Source organism: Pomacea canaliculata, linkage group LG8 (assembly GCF_003073045.1).
Source record: "Pomacea canaliculata isolate SZHN2017 linkage group LG8, ASM307304v1, whole genome shotgun sequence".
Lineage (NCBI taxonomy): Eukaryota > Metazoa > Mollusca > Gastropoda > Architaenioglossa > Ampullariidae > Pomacea > Pomacea canaliculata.
In genome coordinates, this window is record NC_037597.1 from 5,797,847 (window position 1) to 5,823,047 (window position 25,201).

At 37.0% G+C, this 25,201-nt stretch overlaps 1 protein-coding gene and 1 long non-coding RNA gene across 3 annotated transcripts; both read left to right on the forward strand.

Moving 5' to 3' along the window:
• Positions 1 to 15,286: 15,286 nt before the first annotated feature.
• LOC112571356 lies at positions 15,287 to 16,141 on the forward strand. Its single transcript, XR_003100799.1, has 3 exons — positions 15,287 to 15,367; positions 15,603 to 15,702; positions 16,063 to 16,141. It is a non-coding gene; the product is annotated as an uncharacterized LOC112571356 (long non-coding RNA).
• Positions 16,142 to 22,177: 6,036 nt separating this feature from the next.
• LOC112571338 lies at positions 22,178 to 24,955 on the forward strand. 2 transcript variants are annotated; one of them, XM_025250268.1, is made up of 4 exons: positions 22,178 to 22,287; positions 23,197 to 23,308; positions 23,585 to 23,684; positions 24,639 to 24,955. In XM_025250268.1, the coding sequence occupies exons 1-4, from the start codon at positions 22,281 to 22,283 to the stop codon at positions 24,681 to 24,683; spliced, it is 264 nt and encodes an 87-aa protein (XP_025106053.1). In that variant the 5' UTR covers positions 22,178 to 22,280; the 3' UTR covers positions 24,684 to 24,955. The 2 variants fall into 2 exon arrangements, with proteins under 2 accessions (XP_025106053.1, XP_025106052.1); XM_025250267.1 differs by lacking the exon at positions 22,178 to 22,287 and having other exon boundaries at positions 22,986 to 23,308.
• Positions 24,956 to 25,201: the final 246 nt, after the last annotated feature.

Consider the following 25,201-nt stretch of genomic DNA (forward strand, 5'->3'; position numbering starts at 1 on the left):
TCTGTTCACTTGTCTTGGACACAGTGTTCAGTAGTTAGCAGGCCTTCCCGCTGTTGCCTTCTGAACCCCTCCCTGGGTCAGGTTTTGTATTTATTCCTTAAACAAATTCTCATCCATCTACAACTTTATTTTCAAAATAATTTTATACCAGAATGCCAAGCTCCATCACAAACGGACGGCGTCTAGAGCAATGTGACACTACACCAGGGTCAAAGGACAAACTTCACGTGCAACTCGTCTCTAGTATGGGCTCCACGTCACGCCGACAAGACGGTCACGTGTCAAGTCACCGGCAAGTACAGCGGACTGAAAGGGACGTGTAAAAACACCATCTACTACTCACCGGTGAAGATAATTTTCTTTCTTTGTCAACCTTCTACACGCTACATCATAAAAAGAATAGTCGTAGCTGAACCAAACACTAGTGCGTTGTTGATCTGGCAAAAAAATAAACAAACAAAGCCTGGAGGTATGCAGGTGGGACTTTTTAAATTTTGGTATAAAAAATGAGAAGTATTTTCTAACCGCGATCTCTCACATTTTCCGAAAACAACTGAAGGTGTTATTAATTAATAGGGATGATCACACTTCACACAGATGCATGGGATTTCTACCATAATATTGTTGCTGACATTACTAAGTATTGATGAGAGCTTAAGACTGCATTCACCGCTCTACTGAGTGCTACTGCATTAAACTGTGTGTCTGTGTGTGTGACGTTTTGTTTGTTATAAAGAGTGTTCCATTCAACAAGCCGCTGCCAGATGTGGTCATGGGAGGATGGGAGGCCTGCATAAAGGGCAATTTTATTGGCATTGTAAGGTTAGTATCTACTATATACCGATTACAGAGATTTATTCTGTCATAAATGGCCACCGTAGCATTTACTACTATGTTTACAATATGCAGGAGATAGATTAACGATGCGTGAGCAGAAAATTCACAAGACTATCTAACCTCACTTTATTACATTATGGTTTCTTGCAAATGATAATGACGAAAGACAAACCATATTAATAAATACAAACTATTTTTTCTTTATGTAAATATTATACAAATAATATACTCCAGCAGTGCACGTAGTACCATAAACATACACTTGCATAACATGGTTTATAAGATTCTTTTAGAATGCTCGCCAAAAGAGAATTACAATAGTCAGTCTTAGAGTTTGAGTTTTAGTTGCATCAGTGGTTACATAAGGAGGAACTGTACTAACCTGACGACGTTCAAGGTGAGAAATTCTGCAGACATGAATAATATGATGATGATGAAAAGTAAAACTCTGATCGAGAATCACACTCAAACTTCGTATTGAAATGGATAAAGGAAAAGTTAAGTTGCTTATGGACAAAGACCGAAGGGAGATGGGTGTCCTGCATCATGGACAATTTCATCGGGTTTGAAAGGTAAAGTCCATATAGAAACAGAAGCATATATACTTATTGTAGTCAAGAGACATTGTGTGTCGTGTAGAAATGCTAATTTTATCACAAAGACTTAAGAGGTAAAATCAAGAATTAAGAACAGACATAAAAAAGAAGCCGTCAAGCTCTGTGGTTTCCCGTTTAACATGTTAGGAGGTTAATCCTCGAAATGGGACATAGAACCTCTTCTATTTGATCGTAAACAGAATAAAGATCACATAATAACTCAAGAGGTTGGAAGTAATAATTAAGCTCCCAGGCCAAAGAACTTTTAAAAAAAAAAAAACTTCACCAGCTTAAGCTGTTGCTGCTGCACAAACACAACTAATCAGCCTGCACTAATATTACCTCTCATTGTTGCGATTTTACAGGATGAACTTCATCTTCCATGACAGTCAAATTGGATCATGTGACGAACTCCGCGGTAATGGGAACATCTTCTTATGTGTTGATTTCCGTTGGGAGTTCAATGGGATTACAGAATCTGTCCTTTGGTACACAGCCCCTTACAGCTCAAGTCGGTGTCACTTTTCACAAGGAAAAAAAGTAGACCTTCCATTAAAACCCAACGACTACTTTGAAATTACTCTCAGGATTCTCGTCAACAGTACAATGGAGGTAAATAAGTGTAAATGTGTTTCAAGGGAAGTAATTAAATGTATGAAATGTGTTTAAATAAAACTACCTTCTAACAATTCTCAAATGTTTCTAAAACGTTGTCAAAACATTTTCACGTAAACGTGACTGTAACATTTGATCGTTTAGTCTTTAATTAACATAGAACTAATGTTTTTAAAGCAATTTTTATGTTGTGTGTATATATATATATGTATGTAAGAAGTAGTGGAACAAGAACATGGCACGACACTTTTTGCCACGACATCAATGCAAACTGAACACTTGGTAAAGCCTCGATACGTCTCGAGTTTTCCTCAACGTCAGGAACTTTTGCTTTGTGTGGGAGATCCAGAGAAGTCTTCTGAAATATTTTATGTCAAACGCCTGGATCCGTGGCTCTTTTTCTGTGAGCAAGATCGACGCTCCGCAAACGTACACAGATAATTATACATCAGGATTATACATCATTCATTTCCTAAGCCCGATAAAATGTCACATTTTCAGGCTCAAGACTTGGAGGTCTTTTGTATTACACATAGGTTAAATGTGTTTCTTTTTGCACTCCATAAATTAAGTAGTTTGATCCATCATGAATACTGTAAAAATACCGAGTTCTGAATAACCAAAAAAAATATTAATTAAAGCCTTCAATCTACTTTTACGCTTTGGCGAAATAAAGGAACATCAACACAAGACTGAAAACTGCCAAAACCCACATGTAACAAATTTTAAAGGGAAAATGAAATCGTGAGACAAGAGTAAGAGACGATGTCGAAGACAAGTAGTTCACTGCTCAGCAATCTCATCGGTGACCTTATGTATGTGTCTGGTGTTTCGCAGATTATCTACACAAATCTCACAACCCAACAATTCGACCTGGTGTCAAACAACATCAACTTGACAAACGCCACGTACTTGGAGATTGTACGTGATGTCAGTCTTTCCTACGTGGACCTCGGCAGAGGATGTGACTAGCTCTACATAGACAGCAACCAATGGGAAGCTGGTACATGTAAACCACTGTGAAGGCTTCCTTAAATTGTCTGTATCGTTAGCTGCTAGAGATTGATACAAGGTGTACTAATTATACTTTCTGTTTCTTTTATAATACGATTTCCCTTCAAAGCACGTTTCTAGAATTATGCTTAGTCACTGTTTTTCAACATCACCATTACTTTATCTTAACTTTTGCATTTGCCGTCTAAAATAAATATTTTCAAGGTTAACGTATCCGAAGATCAAAAGTGATTCAGTGTTTGTAACAGACATGATCTTACAAATAATGTCATTGAACATCTGCTAAAAGCACCTGATGACTGTGCATGTTTCACATATTAATTTCAGCAGATTATATTGTCTTTGTTAAAAATTACAAAGACTAAAAAATATTTTTTTCTCGTGTTATTTCCTTACTAGTATTTGGATTACTGTGCTTGATGAAAAGGAATATGCGTGCGTGTGTGCGTGCACATATAAAATACCGCGCACACACACACAAAAACAAATATTCACATGCGTACCAATCTACCCACACGCGCCCGCGCATTATAATAGACATTATACTAGGATTACATACAAATATGCATAAATAATTACTATTTTTTCAAATGGTTTTATGTCTTTCTTTCTTAGTAGTAGTAGTAAAGTTCCTGTGCGTCTCACACTGTCTGGGCGATGGATGCTCGAGTCAACCTAAGAAACACACGAGCTCTAAAACAATGTGCAGATAATTTATTTTCAGAAAAATTTCTCTTGCGTTCCGCGTATTTTGCGCGATGCTCACCCTGGTGTTAGGGAACAAAGAGAGATATAAATAATTTGTATCTATAAAACGCTGCGCGCAGCTTAGCCCTAGTCAGATAGCTAGATGAGCTCCTGTCACGGTGCGACAACACAAGACACTCTGTAGAGAAAGGACGAACAACTGAAGTGTGAGAGCCATCAGAGCGTGTCCAAGACGACCAACGGGCTGACCAGACGTTCCGGTGCCGCGCTGTGAGGAGCGTGTGAGATCCACCATAGATATTGCGATTTTCTCAAAGGTCGAACTCTATCGAACGATAAATCCTAATAGATGGCATGGAATAGTGAATAGACAAAAATAAATTTACCAGCGACTGGTGCACTTCAATTACACTCAACTTCTTTTAACAACAACAAAACGACTTCTTATTCGGGTGAGCAGGTCGTAATGTATTGAGACGAAAGACTTAAAAAAAAGAGTAGCATGAAACTCACTGTCAGAATAGTTTTCCACCTCTTTGTTTACACGCTTAAAACCTGCACCAAAATGTGTGGAAACTTCAGGAGGAGGGGCAAAAATGAGTGAAGTGCAAACATTAAAATACAAATTTGGACTCTAACAGGTTTTGAAAAAAATGTCCATACTCTTCCTTCCAACTCAAGTAATGTCTTCAGTCAAAAAGACCAGTGAATTAATGAATATAGTATATAAACAAACAGTTTTTAGACACCCTCCATTCACGCCCTATAGAACATGGTTCATGTCGTTGGGCTCAGCATCCCTCCTGCACACACCCTCCGCAGCTGCGGTCACCAGAGACGCGTTTGTGTAAACAGAGGCGAGTTCCCGCGAATGAAACTTCAACCGATTTTTTCAAAACCTTATATTTACTAACGTACAATAAAAATAACTATCTGTGACATTCCATTTTAAAAATCATTTTAGATACATTTACGTGGTGTAAATTTTAACAAATATACTTTTTGTTTTCTTGTAGTAAAATCACCTGAAAGACTGTAAAAGTGTGGAACGGAGAATTCACAAATAGGAAAGTAGGTCAAATGATCGACACTAAGAAAAAATATTTATGATATATAAATACACACACAAAAGTACAAACAGGAATATATTTTATTAGAATATACATTTGAATTGAAATATTACTTTCTGTTTTCTTCTCAATTTCGGTTGTTTGAGTACAAATCAACGTCGAATTGTGTAACCGTCAACGAATACCAATATGACGCTTGATAAAGAAAACTTCGCCCACTTTCAAACATAACAAAATACCTGAATTTTTTTTAAGCCATTAAAGCGAAGTAATCGAAAGAGGAACAATTCCTAAAGGTTCCCGTGTTTTCTCCCTTATGTATTCGTTCATTTCCACACAGAACTAAAAGCTCAAACTCTACTGTGGTTACAACAATGCGACGTACGGCTCCGGGTATATCGCCTGGTATTCAGACTAACATACCTGTTGGCTGCCAAAAGAGATGCATTGTTCAGTAAATGTTGATCTGATATCCCGCAAGAGAAATCAGAACATGGGGTCCAGTATTTTTCAGCAAAAAAGACCTTGTGACTATCAGTCGCCAAGAGAATTCACTATGTACAAGGCCACAGTATGAAAATCATAACAATAAGGGGCAGACAAGCCAACCTCCTCATCCAAATCAAATGTGAGGCTGAAAGATCGGTAACTCGTCCCGCACAGGTACGATACGATTATTTTTCCTTTCGCTGTAGCTGTTACAAAAACAAAAAAAAAAGAAAAAAAAAAAGAAAAAAAAAAAAAAGAAAAGAAAAAAAAAAGAAAAAAAAGCGAGAACCAGGAATGATAAAATACGGTTATTTCAAACAAATCAAAAGCAAATTGCTGTGCTTTTTCATACGTTAAATCATTATTTCAGATTTCTTTAAGCAGAAACACTGAAACTGGACAGGACACTAGACCGTAAGCATTATTTACCAACAGGTTTCACACCGACAATGGCAAAGAAGCGATTTATCTAAAAGTGGAATCAATCACCGAGAACAAACAGAAACACTGATCTCTCTCCAGTCCGCCTGCTGAATTAATTTCACACGCGAGGCTGTCAAGTGTTAGCAGTGAGGTCATGATCAAATCAGAAAATGTAGACGATGTGAGGTATATATGTCCTGATCAGATAAAGTGAAACAATGCATCAGTGGAAGAACATTGTTTTTCTACACAAATCATTGCACTTGTGTCAAGTTGGAGGTGAGATCGTCTCTGATTTATCCCTGTTATCACCCTGTCCTTCACAAGCACCTGCACTGTATCTTTTCATCCCTCGCCATTTTGGACACCAAACAAACATTTCTGGATCGAAGTCGCCTGCGATTGGCCAGCGATCATTTGAACTATAAATCTCGGTGACTTTAATAAAATTTCACCTGGATTGAATGAAAAACGCCGAGGACTGCGATTGGCTGCTGGTTGATAATATAATCGAGTAACCCGTGCAAGTGGTCCAGTATAGAGTTATTTCAGCTTCCAAGGAGACAGGCTTGCCGCTTTTTAAAATAGTTCTTCTCTGACATCTATAATATTTTTAACACTACACTTCAACTTCTGACATTGGACTAATCAGCCATATTCAAAAGAAGATGTTTCAGAAGTGTTTGGTGTTTCTTACAATTTATCTCGTCACTGAAATGTCTTTGTCACTCTTGTTGCCAAGTGAACGAGAGGACGTCATGGGAAAGTACTGGTTTATGAACAGATATCAGTGTGAACGACTTTGTTGGTACCGCAAACTGTGTAAGACCTACACTTACATCTACAACAGGACCCTGGCCACTGATGGTAACTGTGTTCTACACGCTGACAACATCTCTACAAACACAACAAGCGCCGTGTCCACAGCCTGGATTGAAAGGGAAGCTTTCTGGGACACTGAAGTATGTCCTCAAATTATATTTAACACCTCTAGCTATTTTAGCTTTCCTTTATCTACTTCAAGTATATTTCCGTAACTCTGATCTTCTAGCTTTATTATTTCTTTTAATGTAGGATTTATCAATCCGTGACACACAGTTAAACTTTTAATGCTTTCCCATATATTCTCTTCTAACGGTATGTTGTATGTTATTTCTGTCATCATTTTCTAAAATTCTGCAATTTGCTTAAAAAGTTTTTTAAATTATGAAATGTAGTGAATGTTTCTCATAAACAGCTCCACGACAACGGGTGTCGTAGCCGACCCTGTAATGAAACTCAGGTGTGTGTGCCCACCTTTGGCTCTCCCTTCTACACATGCCTGCTGTTTTCTGCAGGTAATTATCAGATTATCAATTATCAAAATTGCAGGTCAGACTCTGACAGTGGCCGCCACTATGTTAGAAAACTTTCAGCTCTTTTAAAAGTAAAAACTTGAAAAATGTCAACTGATTGGCGACCTTCATTAATGTCTTTCATGGCTTCAGCAGTTATGCATTGTCTACGATTACGAAAATATTCAAATGAACAAAATAGTAAAGTGAAATAAAAATAACCGCTACTGATTCGTTTCTGATGCAAGAAAAGGAACTTTGCGGAAGTAAACTGAATGCCACCGATGAGTATGTCAATGTAAGAATAAAGTAAACTTTTCCTGGCAAAAATCATTTAACATTGTGCAAAACAAAAGAAATGAATCACTCAAGAAAAATAAATAAGCAAATAAAATTAACATTAACATTACTTTGTGAGTATTATATTCTAAAAGCAAGGATTTTAATTAGTTCCTTCAATGCTTTTCCTTCCTCTTTAAATATTTGTGAAGTCTCGCAGGCATTGTCGTTCGACATCTATCCCCTCATGACTGACACAATTATCGATAGTTATGTCGTACATCTGTGAATCTGAAGTACTGATAGAAATCATCTCGATAGAATATTACCATAAAATATTAGACAGGATCAATGGCCTTTGTATAACTTAACAAAAAGCGAAACAGGCAGACATTTGCTTAAGAGATGCTAACACCTGTCAATGTCCATGTTTTCTTATTTGTAACACAAGTCGTCCGTAGTTATCGTCATTTACATCGACAGGACCTGCACCTCGCTGATGGAAGACTACGAATACTATCCCCTACGAGACAGTTATATCATTTCAATCTCTTTCGACGTTTGTTCCTACATTTGCTATGACTAGAACATTTTTTAGTAAACTTGATTTTGCGTTCCATCCAATCAGAATATTCCTGATTTGTATGATTATTCAATACCAGAATGCCAAGCGCCCTCACGAGATGACGGCGTCTACAGTGATGTGACCCTACTCCAGGGTCAAAGGACAGAGTTCACGTGCAACTCATCTCTGCTCTGGGTTCCTCGTGACGCCGACAATGCGGTCACGTGTCAAGTAAACGGAAAGTACAGCGAGCTGAGAGGAAATTGTAAAATTGCCGTCTACCACTCACCGGTAAAGTGAATATTATACGCTTACATTTAAAAACAATTTTTTTTTTTGTTTTTTTCGCTGCTTTTTCTGCCTAGCTTCGGTTATTTTTACAGCGAATCAGCTAAAGTCTTTATCTAAAGGAAAATATTTTTTTTAGTATGCATAGACATTTAAATCAATGCCAGCATTGTAGAGTGCAAACTGGATTGATGATTCTAAAGAAGTATGAATGTTATACGCGCCTGCACGTGTGTGTAAGTGTGCAGCTAATGTGACATTTTCGTTAACATGCAGAACGTTCCCTTCAATGGCCGGTTACCTGAAGTCGTCAGAGAAGGATGGGAGGCCTGTATCAAAGGTATTTTCCTCCCCACCAACTCTGAAAGGTAACGTTAGGCAGACTGCTATTTATCTTCATACAACATCTCTGTACTGTTACACATCAGACCCAATAAGCTCATCACTCGTCTCTGAAGTCTGTGTCTGCAGTGTGTTTCACGACAAAGAGTTTTCACTTCCAAACAATACTCATCCATGAATTAGAACCAAGTTTCTGTTCATTATCTCTCCATTTACTGTGGGCCTTGTAAACTTAGCTCCCTTTGTGCGCTCTTTTGGGTTGGCGGTTTGACTTGCACCTTGCTGTTACAACAAGGTTGGTGATGCTGCTAACGACAGGGCTGATGGATCGCTGACGAAGCTGAAAGTCGCTTTTGTAAAATTCAGTGACCATAACTAAACCTGTTTATGTATGAGAATCGAAATAAAACATCTCGTGCTGTTCTTCTTGATAAAATGAAAATAGAAATGACAAGTACTTTCATGTACAGTAAAGTAGACGCTTATTAATTACGTAAGAGATTTACAAACAATCTGCGTTTCCTGAACCAGAATAATATCTAAACGCCGATGTTAGAAACTTTCTGTTAGAATAATAGAATTTTTTGCGAAAAAAAAGTAGTAGCTTTGTACTGCCGACCAGTCACCTTGTTAACAGATTAGACAGAAGGAAACAAAACTAAATCGCGATCCTTCAATACACAGACTGAAGAGGTTAAACACAATACTGTATTTTAGTTTGAGATTCTAAACCTGTTGTTTTCCCCTAAATTAAACTTCCTTTACACAGACGTGTTTAATGATTAGAATAAATTGTAAATAACTTGTTTCAATTTTTTTTAAAAAGTTTTTGTTAGTATTGAGAGGATTCTGCTAGAGAGAATTAGTTGTTATAATTATTATATGATCATTATAATGAAGATAGTAAAAAATAATAAGAAATGCAATGTATATAACAGATTCAGAATATAATTTAACGTAGAAAAATGTTTCTAGTCTTCTAAAGCAACGTGATTCATCTCAGTTTTTTCTGGAGACTGTTTACCACCTTATTTATCACAACATTTTCCATCGCCATTAGGAAATCACCAGAACTCAAAGATTGTCTTGAATATATAAAAAATTATCATTAAAATAAAGTAATTATAGGTAATTTAACTGGAAAATTCTTAAGATTAAGATTCAAGTACTCAGTCACAGACATTCAATACTCTTTACTTTAATTGTGCTTTTATAGGATGACCTTCAACTTTCACGATGTTCCGACCGCCTCGTGTGATTACAATCCTGCTAATGGTGGGAACATCTACCTTACACTTGATTTCCGCCACTCCTTTACTGCACAACATCCTGAAATGTGGTGGTTCCGTGGTATGAATAACTGTACTTGGCAAAATACTTCAAGTGCACTAGGAGGTCTTCCACTAAAGCCCAACGTTTACTTTGAAATTACTCTCAGCATCTTGTTCAACAACACATTACAGGTAAGTATACAAGTACAGTCTGTCTGTGTGCGTGTGTGTCACGCGCGTATGTGTAAGAATATATTCTTGCATCGTGCATGAGTACATATGTGGTATATCTCTGTAAGAAAGAACGAAATAAAAACTTCTAAAAGCATTCTAATTTAATTTTTTATTCATTCACTCATTCATCCATTTGTCGCTTGACGATTTACAGAAATCTGTCTTTGGATTAAACAGCAGGACAGCGCTTGTTGAGCTTTTCTTGGACAAGACCTTCTTCAATTATGTACTTTCGCATCACGTGCTATAACCGCTCGTGCCTTTTTAATTTCTGAGGTTACTGAAGAAATTCAGTCAACTATTTCGACATTCTCATACAACTGATATATGAAAAAGAATATGTTCTGTTCTTTTTTTACTTTAAACAGATATGTTGTATTGATAAGTATTATTCTAAGACGATGTAGAAATCTGAATTTGCGGCATTTATCAAATAAATAAAGGATGCTTGAGGTCATTTCCATTAGAAATGAGTGGGTTCCTGCTTCGGTACTTTAAGCAGTAGTATTTTATAAAGACAAAATATTTCTGTGCGCATAGTGCATAGGGCAGACAAAGCTCTACAGTTAAACTAAATATTGTTACACCATACAGTATTTGCCGTTTATGACAAGACATAATACAAACAACTTTGGAAACCACTTACTTTCTTATCTAAAACAAAAAAGTACAACATTTTGAGTAAAATAAAAATCGACTTCTGACTTAAAACTTATTTCTATAACATTAATACTATAAAGACGTGCCCCTCAAGTGTGATATTCGTCTAGTACTTGTCAAATTTATTTGTCCTTTTATTTTGCTAGACACTGCAACTGATAACGGCCTTTCAAAGTTTTCAAACTCCTTTTCTGGATTGTGAACATCTGGAATCAAACGTGCTGCTAAAAGGAAAATTATTTTAGCAGTAAATAATGCTTCTGTTTACTGTTTACATTATTGTTTACAAAATGTTATTTCTGAAAAATGTTTATCTAACCAAATGACAGAAATAGAAATATAATAAAATCTCAAAAGCCGGTTAGGAATGGTCACATAACTACCGGCATTAGTTACACTAACATTTGAATGCTTGTATATTTAACCCAGTCAAAACCACAGTTACAACGTTTGTACAGATGATACAAGGGGCAAATAATAACGATGATGATGATGATGAGGAGGAGGAGGAGGAGGAGGAGGAGGAGGAGGAGGAAGGAGGAGGATACTTTGCTAATTCATTGACATTTACACAATATACTGGGCTATTTTCTACCTAATACCACAGGGAAATGCAATGCAGCTGACACAAACTTTACTTAGAGACATAATGACAACATTACTGTTTTGTTTCGTCCAGATTATCTTCAAAAATATCACGACCATGGAGCTCAACCTGGGGTCAAACAACATAAGCATGACAGGCGCCACCTACCTGGAGATCATACGAGATGTCCAACTTACTTACGTGGACCTTGGCAAAGGCTGCGAGTAACTCTGTAACATCTGAGTCAAGACTTCGAAAAAAAAGAAATATGAACACGATTTTTAACGACAGTTCCTGATTCACTGTTTCTGTTTTACGTACTATCAGAAAATATCTGTAAGCAAACAACAAAACAAAGACAGCACGACATCTGAGTTTATAAACATAGCTTCTAGCGACAATCATATTTTGTAGAACAAACTTTGTGTATCACTGTGTAACGGATCACCAGTCGTTACTTATCGCCGGTACGAAATCGACAAACCCTCAAATGATTTTAGCATTCAAAACGACATTAACAATCAAGCACTTTACTACATTCAAAACAGGCGCATATGCAAAATCAACAAAATTATATAATTATGTAAAATAAAGAATGTAATTTAAAGGAAAGATGCAATAAAAAAGTATATATAGTTTACATGTAGGTCCCACCTTGTAATTGCTTAACTTACTTCCTCCCATGTCGCCCGCCTCACACAACTTTCGCAACTCGTTTTTCGTGAGATCAACACCACAACCTCCTCTCCCTCTAGATGATTGTATGTATTTGCATAATTAATAGGTTCAATAAATCTTCATTGTTGTACTTCAAGTCACACATGGTTATTGAGAGCAGGAATGGAGGCTCGTGAGCCGTGTTATGAACATTGTGATTGACTAACGTGTGATTATTGTAATATTGTTCCCTCTGTAAGGTTATGTTGACGTGGGTAGTAAGAGTTCATTCTGTCGCCTATACTGCTATAGGTTCAGTTCCCCGGGGCCAGTGTTGACGGTGGACGTTTTAACACAATCTGTTAAAAAAACTTGTGGTTGCCGTGCCGACAATGTTTGTCATTTGACACTAATCAAGAAGAAAATCCCCCCCCTCCCAATGGTCTTTTAAATATGGTTTTTTTCTGTGAAGCAAACGTTTATAGATAGTATTTGTTGTTGTTTCTGTTTATTGCAGTATTTCATTAACTATTAACAGAACTTTTGTTAAAGTTTGATGAACAATCCGTGTACGTACTTGGCATTTCACTGTTTCTATAGTGCAAAGGTCATTTGTGAACGCACTCAAATTTACTTTCCTTTGACATCATTGCAGATTTTCTCAGTCATTGCGATTAAAATAAACATATAGGAACAGAAACATCACACACGTGCACAAACACACTTGCGGGTACATTACTAAATGTTTTGTATCAACAGCTGTTAGAAATTGATACAACCTGTTGTACTTTCTATCTGTGTGTTACTTTTGTAATACGATTTCACTTCAAACTCGTTTTTGGAGTTATGTTTAGTCACTGTTTCTCATAGCATTTTTTCTCTCTGTCTTTTATTGGAATAAAGGTTGTATAAACTGCATTATACTAATTTTTAATATTGAGAAGATCATATTTATATAATTAAAGAAATGAAATATCCTTTTGGAACGAAGTGATTGTATATAAGAAGTTTGCAATATAATTTGTTCTCAGAATTCTAAGCAGATATCTAACTTTCTGTCCCAAGATGTCAGGTTAAGACATCATCAGAGTGCAACATTGTATAAGTATATTATTTAAACTTCAAATATTTTCTGTGCGTGCAAACACTTCGATTTTCTGTTCATTTTATGTTACTTTTACGAAATTCTTGTTGCATGCTGAGCTTTATAAAGGTTTTATATTTCTTTTAGCATAACTACTTTATCTAGACATTTGCATTTGCCTTATGAAATAAATTTTTCACGGTTCACGTATTCAAATGTCAAGAGTCATTCAGTAACTGAAACAGAGTAGCATGAAACTCACCATCAGAATAGTTTTCCAACTCTTTGTTTACACATTTTAAACCTGCACCAAGATGTGTGGAAACTTCAGGAGGAGGGGCGAACATCTTTGTGCGAGTGATGCGCAAAAATTATCATAATTATAATTTTGGACTCTCACAGGTTTTGAAAAAAATGTCCATACTCTTTCTTCCAACTCAAGTAATGTCTTCAGTCAAAAAGACCAGTGAATTAATAAAATATCATATATAAACAAGCAGTTTTTAGACACCCTCCATTCACGCTGTAGAGAACATGGTTCATGCCATTGGGCTGAGCATCCCTCCTGCACACACCCTCCGCAGCTGCGGTAACCAGAGAAGCGGTTGTGTAAACAGAGGCGAGTTCCCGCGAATTAAACTTTCACTCAGATTTTTTTTTTCTTCCAGCACTCATTAAAATAATTATTCATGTCTGGTTATCGAGGGAACAAGAATGTTCTTTTTAATCAAGTTAGGGTTTGACATGGACTGACAGGTGACAGTCTAAGCAAACATGACATAATCTTAGTCCTTGACGATGCAGGATATTTACTCTGAAGTGTAAAAGCTTATAAAAATGGTGAGAAAAGTGTTAACGAAGCAGAATAAACGTATTATTATTTGACAGAATCACCAACTTTTCGTTCAAGGGTGGACAAAAAAGATTATAATGTGTTTGTCTGCTTTTAAAACAAAATTCAAATGCAATATAGAAGTTCATAATATCGCCTGGTATTCAGAATATCATAACTGTTTTCTTACAAAACAGATTGGTTGTTCAAGTAGATATTGCACTGACATCCCGCAAGAGAAATCAGATTTGGGGTCCACTATTTTCACCAAAAAAAGACCTTATGACTATCAGTCGCCAAGAGAATTCACTATGTACAAGGCCACAGTACGATAAGCATAACAATAAGGGGCAGACAAGCCAACCACAAATCAAATGTGAGGCTGAAAGATCGGTAACTCGTCCCGCACAGGTACGATACGATTTTTTCTTCTTTCGCTGTAGCTGTTACAAAAAAAAAAAAAATGCGAGATCCAGGAATGATAAAATACGTTTATTTCAAACAAATAAAAAGCAAATTGCTGTGTTTTTTCATACGTTAAATCATTATTTACGATTTCTTTAAGCAGAAACACTGAAACTGGACTCTAGACCGGAAGCATTATTTGCCAACAGGTTTCACACCGACAATGGCAAAAAGAAGCGATTTATCTAAAAGTGGAATCAATTACCAAGAACAAACAGAAACATTCCAGTCCTCCTGCTGAAATTTATTTCACACGCAAGTGTTGGCAGTGAGGTCATGATCAAGTGAGAAAATGTAGACGATGCGAGGTATAAACGTCCTGGTCAGATAAAGTGAAACAATGCATCAGTGGCAGCACATTGATTGTTTTTATCATAAAAATCATAAAACACTCGTGTCCTGAGAGTTTGTGGAGGTGAGATCGTCTCTGATTTATCCCTATGCTACCACCATGTCCTTCACCAGCACCCGCACTGTATCTTTTCATCACTCGTCATGTTGGATACCAGACAAACATTTCTGGATCGAAGTCGCATGCGATTGGCCAGCGATCATTTGAACTATATGTCTCGGTGACTTTAATAAAATTTCACCTGCACAGTTGAGAGTCAGTGTCGAAGAAGACAGGTCGGATAGTTTCATCCGCCGAGCAAGTCGACCTTTGTTTACTTGACATTTCTACGATCACTCAAAAACTTGCCTTAGGACCAGCCACATTAAAATGAAGGTGTCTTGGATACTCATTGCTGCTCTTGTTTCTCACGTTGTTGTGAGGTGTACGTCAGCACAGTCGCCCAGTCAAAGAGAAGATGCCATGGGAAAGTATTTTGTAATGAGCAGGTATCAGTGTCAGCTACTTTGCTGGTACCGGAAGCTGTGCAAGACCTACTCTTACATGTACGACAGCGTGCAAGCCCTTGATGGTAATTGTGTTCTACACGCTGCCAATATCACCACAACTACAACCAACATGGTGCCGACAGGTTGGATTGAGCGAGAAGCGACATCCAACCCCACAGTATGTACTAGCTCTATAAATTATTTTAAATTTAATTAAACATAGGTCACAGTTTTCTACATAATTCATACCCGTTAAGATATCTACTAACTTTTCAGTCGTTTTGATATTTCTTATGATATATTCTTGAAGCAAACCAAGTCTTACGAAACTTTCTAGAATTTGTATGTCCGCATGAGTAAATTTAATGTTTATGAAAAACTTTGTAAATAGCAGACTATTTTTTTACCAACAGACCCAAAGTACTACTTGTCGTAGCCGCCCTTGCGAAGACACGGAGATGTGTTTTCCCACCTACACGTCACCTTTCTACACCTGCCATCCGGTCGTTGCAGGTAAATATGACTGTGTTCAGTTGTCTGAGCCATTATCTTTGGGACTGGTAGGAATAAAGAATCTCTGCTTCTCATAAAGCTGTCTTCAGATGAAGACTGTACAGTTCTTTGTGATATTGAATCGCACGAGTTAGTTCACCCGAGTGTTTATACGAAGGTGCATATCATGGTTTAAGATTGCTTAAGTTTTTCGTTCACTTGTCTTGGACACAGTGTTCAGTAGTTGGAGGCCTTCCCGCTGTTGTTATGTGAACCCCTCCTCTGTGTTACGTCATTGTTCCTTGGTGAAGTTTTCTATTGGCTTCTTTTAGCAAATTTTCGTCCATCTACTGCTTTATTATTAAAACAATTTTATACTAGAATGCCAAGCGCCATCACGAACGGACGGCGTCTACAGTGATGCGACACTACTCCAGGGTCAAAGGACACAGTTCACGTGCAACTCGTCACTGATATGGGCTCCACGTCACGCCGACAAGACGGTCACGTGTCAAGTCACCGGCAAGTGCAGCGAGCTGAAAGGGACGTGTAAAAACACCATCTACTACTCACCGGTGAAGTGAACATAAAAGTTAAAATAGTTTATCCTAAATCAACCATATTTTTATCTAAAGGAAAAAAAAACTATCTAAAGGAAAAATATTTTTTTGTTTGCAGCAGCATGAACATACTAGAATCTTAGCAAACAATTTTATTTTCTCCAAAAATGTTCTTTTACAGTTTTGTACCACTCCAATGCAATTCGTTTCTGGCAAGGCAGTATATTTGTGAATAATTTATTCTAAACGTTTTCAATGTTTAAACCCGAGAATTCTAGCATTTCTTGGTCTAGTTCATTTGTCAGCCGAAGATGTATTTGTCTGTTTAACGTCTGTTGTATCTCTTACTGGTTTCAGTTGTTGGTTGCTTCGATAGTTTGCTGTTGCTGGTTGGATGATTGTGAATATATATATATATATGTTTTTGTATGTCTACATAACTAATATGAATGGTCATTAACACACAGATCGTTCCCTTCAACGCCCCGTTCCCAGATGTCGTCACAACAGGATGGGGGGCCTGCATCAAAGGTATTTTCACCCCCAGTCAATATGGAAGGTACCTTGAGACGTATTATCTACCCGATTTTCATAAAATATCTGATGTATATCTAGTAAGGTTTGCTCCCTTTGTACATCGTTTTCGTTGGCGGACGATTTAACTCCCCTTGCTACGTTCTTTTGGGTCGTCGGTTATTTTGACTTGTCTCTTACTTTAACAACAATGTAGGTCCTATGGTAAACAACATTCAGTGGAATGTGTGTTCCATAGCTGTCAATGCAAAGAATGACCCTTACCTGCCTTGATTAAAATTCAGAGGTCATAACTACCTTTTATTACCATTACAGCAAGAATTGAAAGGGAAATAGCTTGTACGAAGCTTCTTATGGTGAAAATAAACACAGTAAATGACGGGTACTTTGATGTAAAGTACATTCAATATTTATTATTCAAATAGTTACAAACAGTCTGATTTTCATAAAGCAAAATAATATCTAAAAGTGCATATCATAAACTTTTTTAATCGCTTAAATATAAACTTTGAAAGATAAATATTTGTGTTACATCAAAGTAAGATTTAATGAAAAAAATCTGGCGATCTTTCGACGCACAGACTGAGACTTCCAATTCGATATTATGCCTGAAGTTGTCAACTTTAAATCTGATCTTAGTGCTTATTTCCGCAAATTAAACTTTATTTACACATGTTCTTACTGTTTAGAATAATGTGCAAAACGTTTGAGAAACCTGCTTGTTAAAATGTTCCATTAGTAGTTATGGTTTTGCTCAGGCAATTTGTTATAATTATTATAAAATTAATATTATGGAGTTGGTGAAACAGATTCAAATTTATAATGTAAAGTAAGAGAATATTTATCTTCTTTTGAAAGTAAAGTGAATAATCTCTGTCTCTTCTGGTGGTTACTTTGTTTTCCAAAAAACATTTCCGGTCACACTTTAATGCGCTAGAGACTAAAGTTTGTTTTGACAAGCACAAATGAACTGACAGCCATGGTTTATACAGAATCATTGGCTTTATGTCATCTGAACGAGGTATAACTCACTTTTCCTAGGTCCTTGTTCTCAAATCCCTGAATATTTTCTCTCAGTGTCGGCAAGCAGAGTCCACGTTTGCAACCTGAAAGCAGGATCGGCGGATTTAAGATGGACTTGTACAAATTGTACTTGATAGTAAAACAGATGGTCTGGATGTTTCAGACCCTCTCTATTCATTTCTACTGTTGATGTTGTCATTTCGTTGTGGATATCTGTCTGGGATCTTAGGAGCTCCCAATTATTTAGGAAGCTGTTTTCCTCTTCCAGTAGAACTTCGTTCATGTTGGTATGTGTTTTTCGGCAAGTGATAACCTTGATCTAGTGGCTGTTAGTGCTGGTTCTCATTCAATATGCACTCGAACTGTCAGTGTGTTGCTATAGTTGTCTGATGGTGCCTGCTATCGGATCCATGTCGTCTACAAGCTATAGTTTGCATAACCTCCTTTCACTTATGGAATGGAAGTATGATGGTCATGGAGAATTTCACTCACTTTTCCACTCATTGAACTCTCATACAGCACTTTCATGACTTGAACAAGACCCTTAAAGGTGTTAAATTTTCGCATCACATGCCATAGCCTTTGTTCCATACTTTGTCCAAAGCCGTTTTTAATTTATCAGTTTAGGAAAAACAACTGGTAAGTTAATAAAAGTTCTGTTCTTGTGTCACTTTAAACTTTTGTATCTGTTCTTTTAACAAGACTGCTGAAAGTACAGCGACTCATCGAATACATGAAGAATGCCCAGCGTCCTTTCCATTGAAATGAGTGGGTTGACGCAAACTATACTTGAGATGTTTTGACGATATTATTTTCTTTTTGTTTTGTCCAGATAACCTTCAAAAATATCACGACCATGGAGCTTAACCTGGGGTCAAACAACATCAACATGACAGGCGCTACCTACCTGGAGATCATAAGAGATGTCCAACTTACTTTCGTGGACTTCGGGAAAGGCTGCGAGTGACTGTAACATCTGAGTCAAGACTTCGCAGAAAAGGAATCTGTGAAAGATTGTTAACGACAGTTCCTGATTCTCTGTGTCTGTTTTGCGTACTTTCAGAAAATATCTGTAAGCAAACAACAAAACTAATACAGCTCGACATCTGAGATCATTTGAAACGTTTCGTAACAGTGCACAATCTCCAGGTGTTCTTTAAACAAATAGTTTGTAAGAACTTAATCAAGTTAATTCATGTAATAACACAAGCTTTTTGTTTAAAGTGGTTCAGCCTTTCACAAAAGAAAGCAGAAAATACCGCCATTTTCGTACTTAAAATTGATAAGATTTCCTCCTGCTGTCTAAATGAGCTGGTCTCTTGTGGGTAATAATATTAAAACTTAAAAAGCAAATTTAACAAATCCTTTATTCACTGTCTCTATATTTCTTACTACTGTATAATAAAATACCAGCAACCAATTAAACAACAGCTCGACAGCTGAGCTTATAAACACAGTTGATAACAACAATGATGTTTAGTTTTAAACAAATCAATGTCTTACTAACATTTGAAGTGCTTGTGCTAATGTATGAATTGCTTTCTTTAAATTTGTCTAAATATTTATTGTTTTGTTGTTTTAGTCGAAAGTCAAAAAGGACTGACCAAATATTTCATAATATTGTCATGTCATGTGTGGTTTAACAACACTCAGCCAGTCAAATACGTGTTCTTTCAACACACAACAAAACGATTGCCTGAGGTTGCCAACATCTTGTTTACTTCGTTGTCGAGTGACTCAGGACTTTACAGACTAGAACACAAATACTGCTTTGTAAACAACTCGCCTCAACACAGGTTCTACAGGCGATGAACACCTCAAAGAACACCTTCAGAGTGTAGCTCTACTCTTCGAGTTCCAGAATAATGCTATGAAGCTCTAGCTTTCCAAGAATTTCAGGTTGAGGTCAAACACATTAGAAGTACAACAAACTTGCTGATGCATGTAATGTAAACTTTAAAACTAGAATCATAATTAATAATCAGAATACTTCTAGCAGAAAGTCATGTGAGCCATGCGATATTTAGAATAGAGCTGTGTGTATATATTAAGGAAAAGAGCTGTACATAGAAGTGGAAGAAATAAAAATGTAAACTATCTGTAGGAAGGGAAGGAATTCAGAGACCAGGGTTATTGCCCTTAGATGTGTATGCGTACATGGCATATTTCTTCCTATCTCTGAACATTTATTTCAATCCAATAAAACAGAGGTCATAGGTTATGCCCAACTTTACAAAATAAATAGAAGATGCAGACACACAGTAGATTTTCTTTCAACGGAAAAGATTTATAAAATTTCAACCGACTCACTTTCTGACTTAAAAAGAGAATTTTTAGACTGACATGAATGTACTATAGATACCTGGTAAAACAAAACGACAGTTCACAGAAGTTTGTTAAGAATGAACACAATAAAGTCGAGTCCCGTAAACGTCACGTTCAGTTTGCACGCACATGGCTGTGACGTCATCCGCTACCACTCACCTGAGCTATTGAATCTAGTCTTACATATATGCTTTTATTGTGTTTATTAAAAGATAATTTGTATTGTGAGACAAGGAATGGTTATGAGAATCCTGTAAAGACGAAAAAGTGTTTTTTGTTTCTTGCTACTACGTGACACTACACAATGGCAGCTTTCACAGTTCTTTGTTATTAACTCATTCAAGAATTCCTGTGTATTTTGTCACTTTGCGGGGTTGGAGTTTCCCAATATACAATTATTTCTACCAGCTTAATAATGTTGTTGATTACACGTACACAATTTTCTCCGTTGGACACCAAAAAAAAAAAAACAACAACAACAAAAAAAAACTTTGTATAAAATTGTTATCTTTCGTCACCTCGTTTTCTTGCACATTTTGATTACAGTTAAAAGGTATTTAGTCATTTCCACTCATCCACTCTAATGGTATGGACTAAAAGCAATTACCTTACTTCTTTCAATGTTCCTTTTGCTGATAAGCTCGTGAACAGTTTAGTACCGATCTGTGAAGTTTCCTCATTAAAATTTCAGTACCTCATTTTAAACAAAATTTCTTAGGCGAATTGATTTCAATCCTGTTCCTGAAATTTTTTCAATACCATGATTTATAAAAAGCGCCTGTTGTCTTACAATAAAATGATTTATAAGAAACGTCTGTTGTCAGCGTTCTATATCTATTGAAATATTTACAAATGATTGCAAGCACGCATCTTTTTTCACGGATATTAAAAACGATTGAAACCGCTACGATGCCTTTTTTTCAAACGACTCTGCAAGTGTTGGAGCTATTTTAAAAGCAAAATACTCATATTGACTTGCTGAGTGCTACACGATATACGTTTCAGACCAAAGAGCTGGAGAGACCTTTTGGTGAGAATCGAACTGCTCTCATATCAATTTACTCAAAAGAAACACGAGGAAGCTTAGGTAAGCGAAATTCAAGGTATCTGCAGCAGACATCAATAATTAATTTGCCTGAGTTGCTTTTATTTTGTTACGATGTTTATGCCCTTAGATACGTTCTAAGCAACTGCTCAGGGCCGTCGTTAGCGATCAGACAAAACACATAAATGTCTTTTAATTGATGTACGAGAACACTACTTTGTGTGGCCAGGTACACAAGGTGCTTTCGGATATAAGTGGCTTGCAGTAAACTGTCAATTGTCATCAAACACGGGTAGGGATGGTAACGATAGATTGCGCTTGTTTTTCGTCATTAAATGAAAGTATTTCACTGGAGCCAAAGCTATAGATTGGGAATTGATGTAACTAGGAGACAGGTTTGAAACAGCAGCAAACTATGTCGGGGAGTAGCTTATGGATGGTACGTGACGCGATGCATGTAGAAGAAAAACCATACCTTTAATGATCGTCATGAGTCATGCCAGAGTTCGTACATACTGGTTATAACATACATAACTAGCCCTAACACACATGACAGGCCATAACACAAATAACTAGTTCTAACATATATAACGAGTCATACTAAAACGCGATGACTAATCCAGTCTGGAAGTGTACCAAAGGACAGCTTACCATTTGTGGTCATCGCGTTAATGACTCTTGTAATTAATTCTAAGTCGATTAATGTAAATTCTTCAGAAAATTATTTGTGTCTCTCTCACTTGAGTGATCCTCTTACCTGTCCTTTCCTTTCCTCACCACAGTTAGAGCGGACTGCCTGGTGGAAAACAACGGTTAACTGGCATCAGTCACGTGGTGAGTTGTGGGTCTCGTTATGTTTGGTGTATGAATGACGTCTTGTGTCTGACGTCTTGTGTCTGACGTCTTGTGTGCGTCATTTGTTCAACGTCACTTAAAGCAGAAAAAGACGTCATGTTTAAAAAGAAGTTGCTCTCTACGGCCAAGGGAGCGAGAACGACGGTCTTCATCCGCCATCTTCTTTATAAGTCTCAGTGACATTCCTCCAAACTTGTGAATCTTCGAATAGATTCACCTACAAATCTCTTCATCCTAATCGTGTAATACGTCGTGGTATGCAAGGTAAGTGTACGATTGTCTTATTACAAGTAACATTAATGAGTCAAGCAGGAAGAAGATAGATGGTAAGGGTCTAAGAGCTATGGTATATATATATATGCAAAGCCATGTGCATCAGACCACGAACTTATAACCCCTTAAATTAAATACACGTCCATGATGAGACCTTAGACAAAATATTCCACAAAGTCGCAAAACCTACTCCGTATTCTTTTTTCCCTTTTTTCCCACTGCATTTTGTGCTCGCAGTCACTTTAATACTAATGCACTAAAACACGCTGTATTTTCCAAACCAATTTCTTTCATAACTCTAAAGCTTGTGGATTTTTTCCCGTCACTCTCATCGACATTTACCTTGCGCACATCACCGAGCACATTTGCATACACCAGAATGTATTAATGATTTTTCTCCTCACAGGTCTAGATTACAATCGTCACACCATTGTTCTTAACGGCTGCTCATAATCAATCTTTTGAAAGCTGCTTTTGTTTTTGGTGGAAGCATGCGTGATGCGTTTAACAATGTGAAAAACGCCGAGGACTGCGATTGGCTGCTGGTTGATAATATAATTGAGTAACCTGTGTAAGTGGTCCAATATAGAGTTATTTCAGCTTCGAAGGAGACAGGCTTGCCGCTTTTTGAAATAGTTCTTTGACGTATCATCTCTAATATTTGTAACACTACGCTTCAACTTCTGACATTGGACTAATCAGCCATATTCAAAAGAAGATGTTTCAGAAGTGTTTGGTGTTTCTTACAATTTATCTCGTCGCTGAAATGTCTTTGTCACTCTTGTTGCCAAGTGAACGAGAGGACGTGATGGGAAAGTACTGGTTCATGAACAGGTATCAGTGTGAACGACTTTGTTGGTACCGCAAACTGTGTAAGACCTACACTTACATCTACAACAGGACCCTGGCCACTGATGGTAACTGTGTTCTACACGCTGACAACATCTCTACAAACACAACAAGCGGGGTGTCCACAGCTTGGATTGAAAGGGAAGCTTTCTGGAACACTGAAGTATGTCCTCAAATTATATTTTAATCTTCTAGCTCTTTTAGCTTTCCTTTATCTACTTCAAGTATATTTCTGCATTTCTGATTTTTTTCCCTTATTATTTCTTTTAATGTAGGATTTATCAATCCGTGACAAATAGTTAAACTTTAAATATATTCTCATATATTCTCTTCTAGCGATATTGTGTATGTTATTTATGTCATCATTTTCTAAAATTCTGCAATGTGCTTAAAAAAGTTTTTTTTTTAATTATGAAATGTGAATGTTTCTCATGAACAGCTCCAAGACAACGGGTGTCGTAGCCGACCCTGTAATGAAACTCAGGTGTGTGTGCCCACCTTTGGCCCTCCCTTCTACACCTGCCTGCTGTTTCCTGCAGGTAATTATCAGATTATCAATTATCAAAATTGCAGGTTATCAAAGACTCTGACAATGGCCGCAAGGGAGACTATTTTAGGTAGGAAGCTTTCAGATATGAAGCTCTTTTAAAAGTAAAAACTTGAAAAATGTCAACTGATTTGCGACCTTAATTAATGTTTTTCATGGCTTCAGTACTTAAGCATCGTCTAAAAATATTCAAAAGCACAAAACAGTGAAATAAAAATAAAAATAACCACTACTGATTCTTTTCTGATGCAAGGAAAGGAACTTTGCGGAAGTAAGCTGGATGCACCCGATGAGTATGTCAATGTAAGAATGAAGTAAACTTTTCCTGACAAAAATCATTTAACATTGTGCAAAACAAAAGAAATGAATCACTCAAGAAAAATAAATAAATAAATAAAATTAAAATTAACACTCATTCGGCAGTATTAAATTCTAAAAGCAAGGATTTTAATTAGTTCTTTCAACGCTTTTCCTTTTTCTTTAAATATTTGTGAAGTCTCGCAAGCATTGTCGTTTGACGTGTATCCCCTCATGACTGATAGAATTATCGATAGTTATGCCGTACATCTGTGAATCTGAAATACTAATAGAAATCGTCTCGAAAGAATATTACCTTAAAGCATTAGACAGAATCAATGGCCTTTGTATAACTTAACAAAAAGCGACACAGGCAGACATTTTCTTGATGGATGCAAACAACACGCTGAGCCATGTTTTCTTATTTGTAACACAAGTCGTCCGTAGTTATCGTCATTTACATCGACAGGACCTGCAACTCGCTTGATGGAAGACTACGAGTACTATGCCCGTACGAGACAGTTCTATCATTTCAATCTCTTTCGAAGGTTGTTCCTACATTTACTATGACTCGAACATTTTTAATAAACCCGATTTGGGGTTCCATCCAATCCAAATATTCCTGATTTGTATAATTATTTAATTCCAGAATGCCAAGCGCCCTCACGAGATGACGGTGTCTACAGTGATGTGACGCTACTCCAGGGTCAAAGGACAGAGTTCATGTGCAACTCGTCTCTGCTCTGGGTTCCTCGTGATGCCGACAATGCGGTCACGTGTCAAGTAAACGGAAAGTACAGCGAGCTGAAGGGGACGTGTATAATTGCCATCTACCACTCACTGGTGAAGTGAATAGTTTACGTTTACATTTTTTTTTTGTTTTTGTTTTTGTTGGCTGCGTTTTCTCTCTTACTTTGGTTGTTTTTTGTTTAAACGAATCAGCTATAGTCTGCATGTAAAGGAAACTATCTTTTAGTGTGTATCGACAATTAAACCATTGTCAACAGTATAGAGTGCAAACTAGAATGATGATTCTAAATAAGCATGAATGTTTGCGCACCTGCACGTGTGTGTATGTGTGCAGCTCATGTGAAATTTTCGTTAACATGCAGAGCGTTCCCTTCAATGCTCCATTGCCAGAAGTCGTCCGAGAAGGATGGGAGGCCTGTATCAAAGGTATTTTCCTCCCCAGCAACTATGGAAGGTAACATT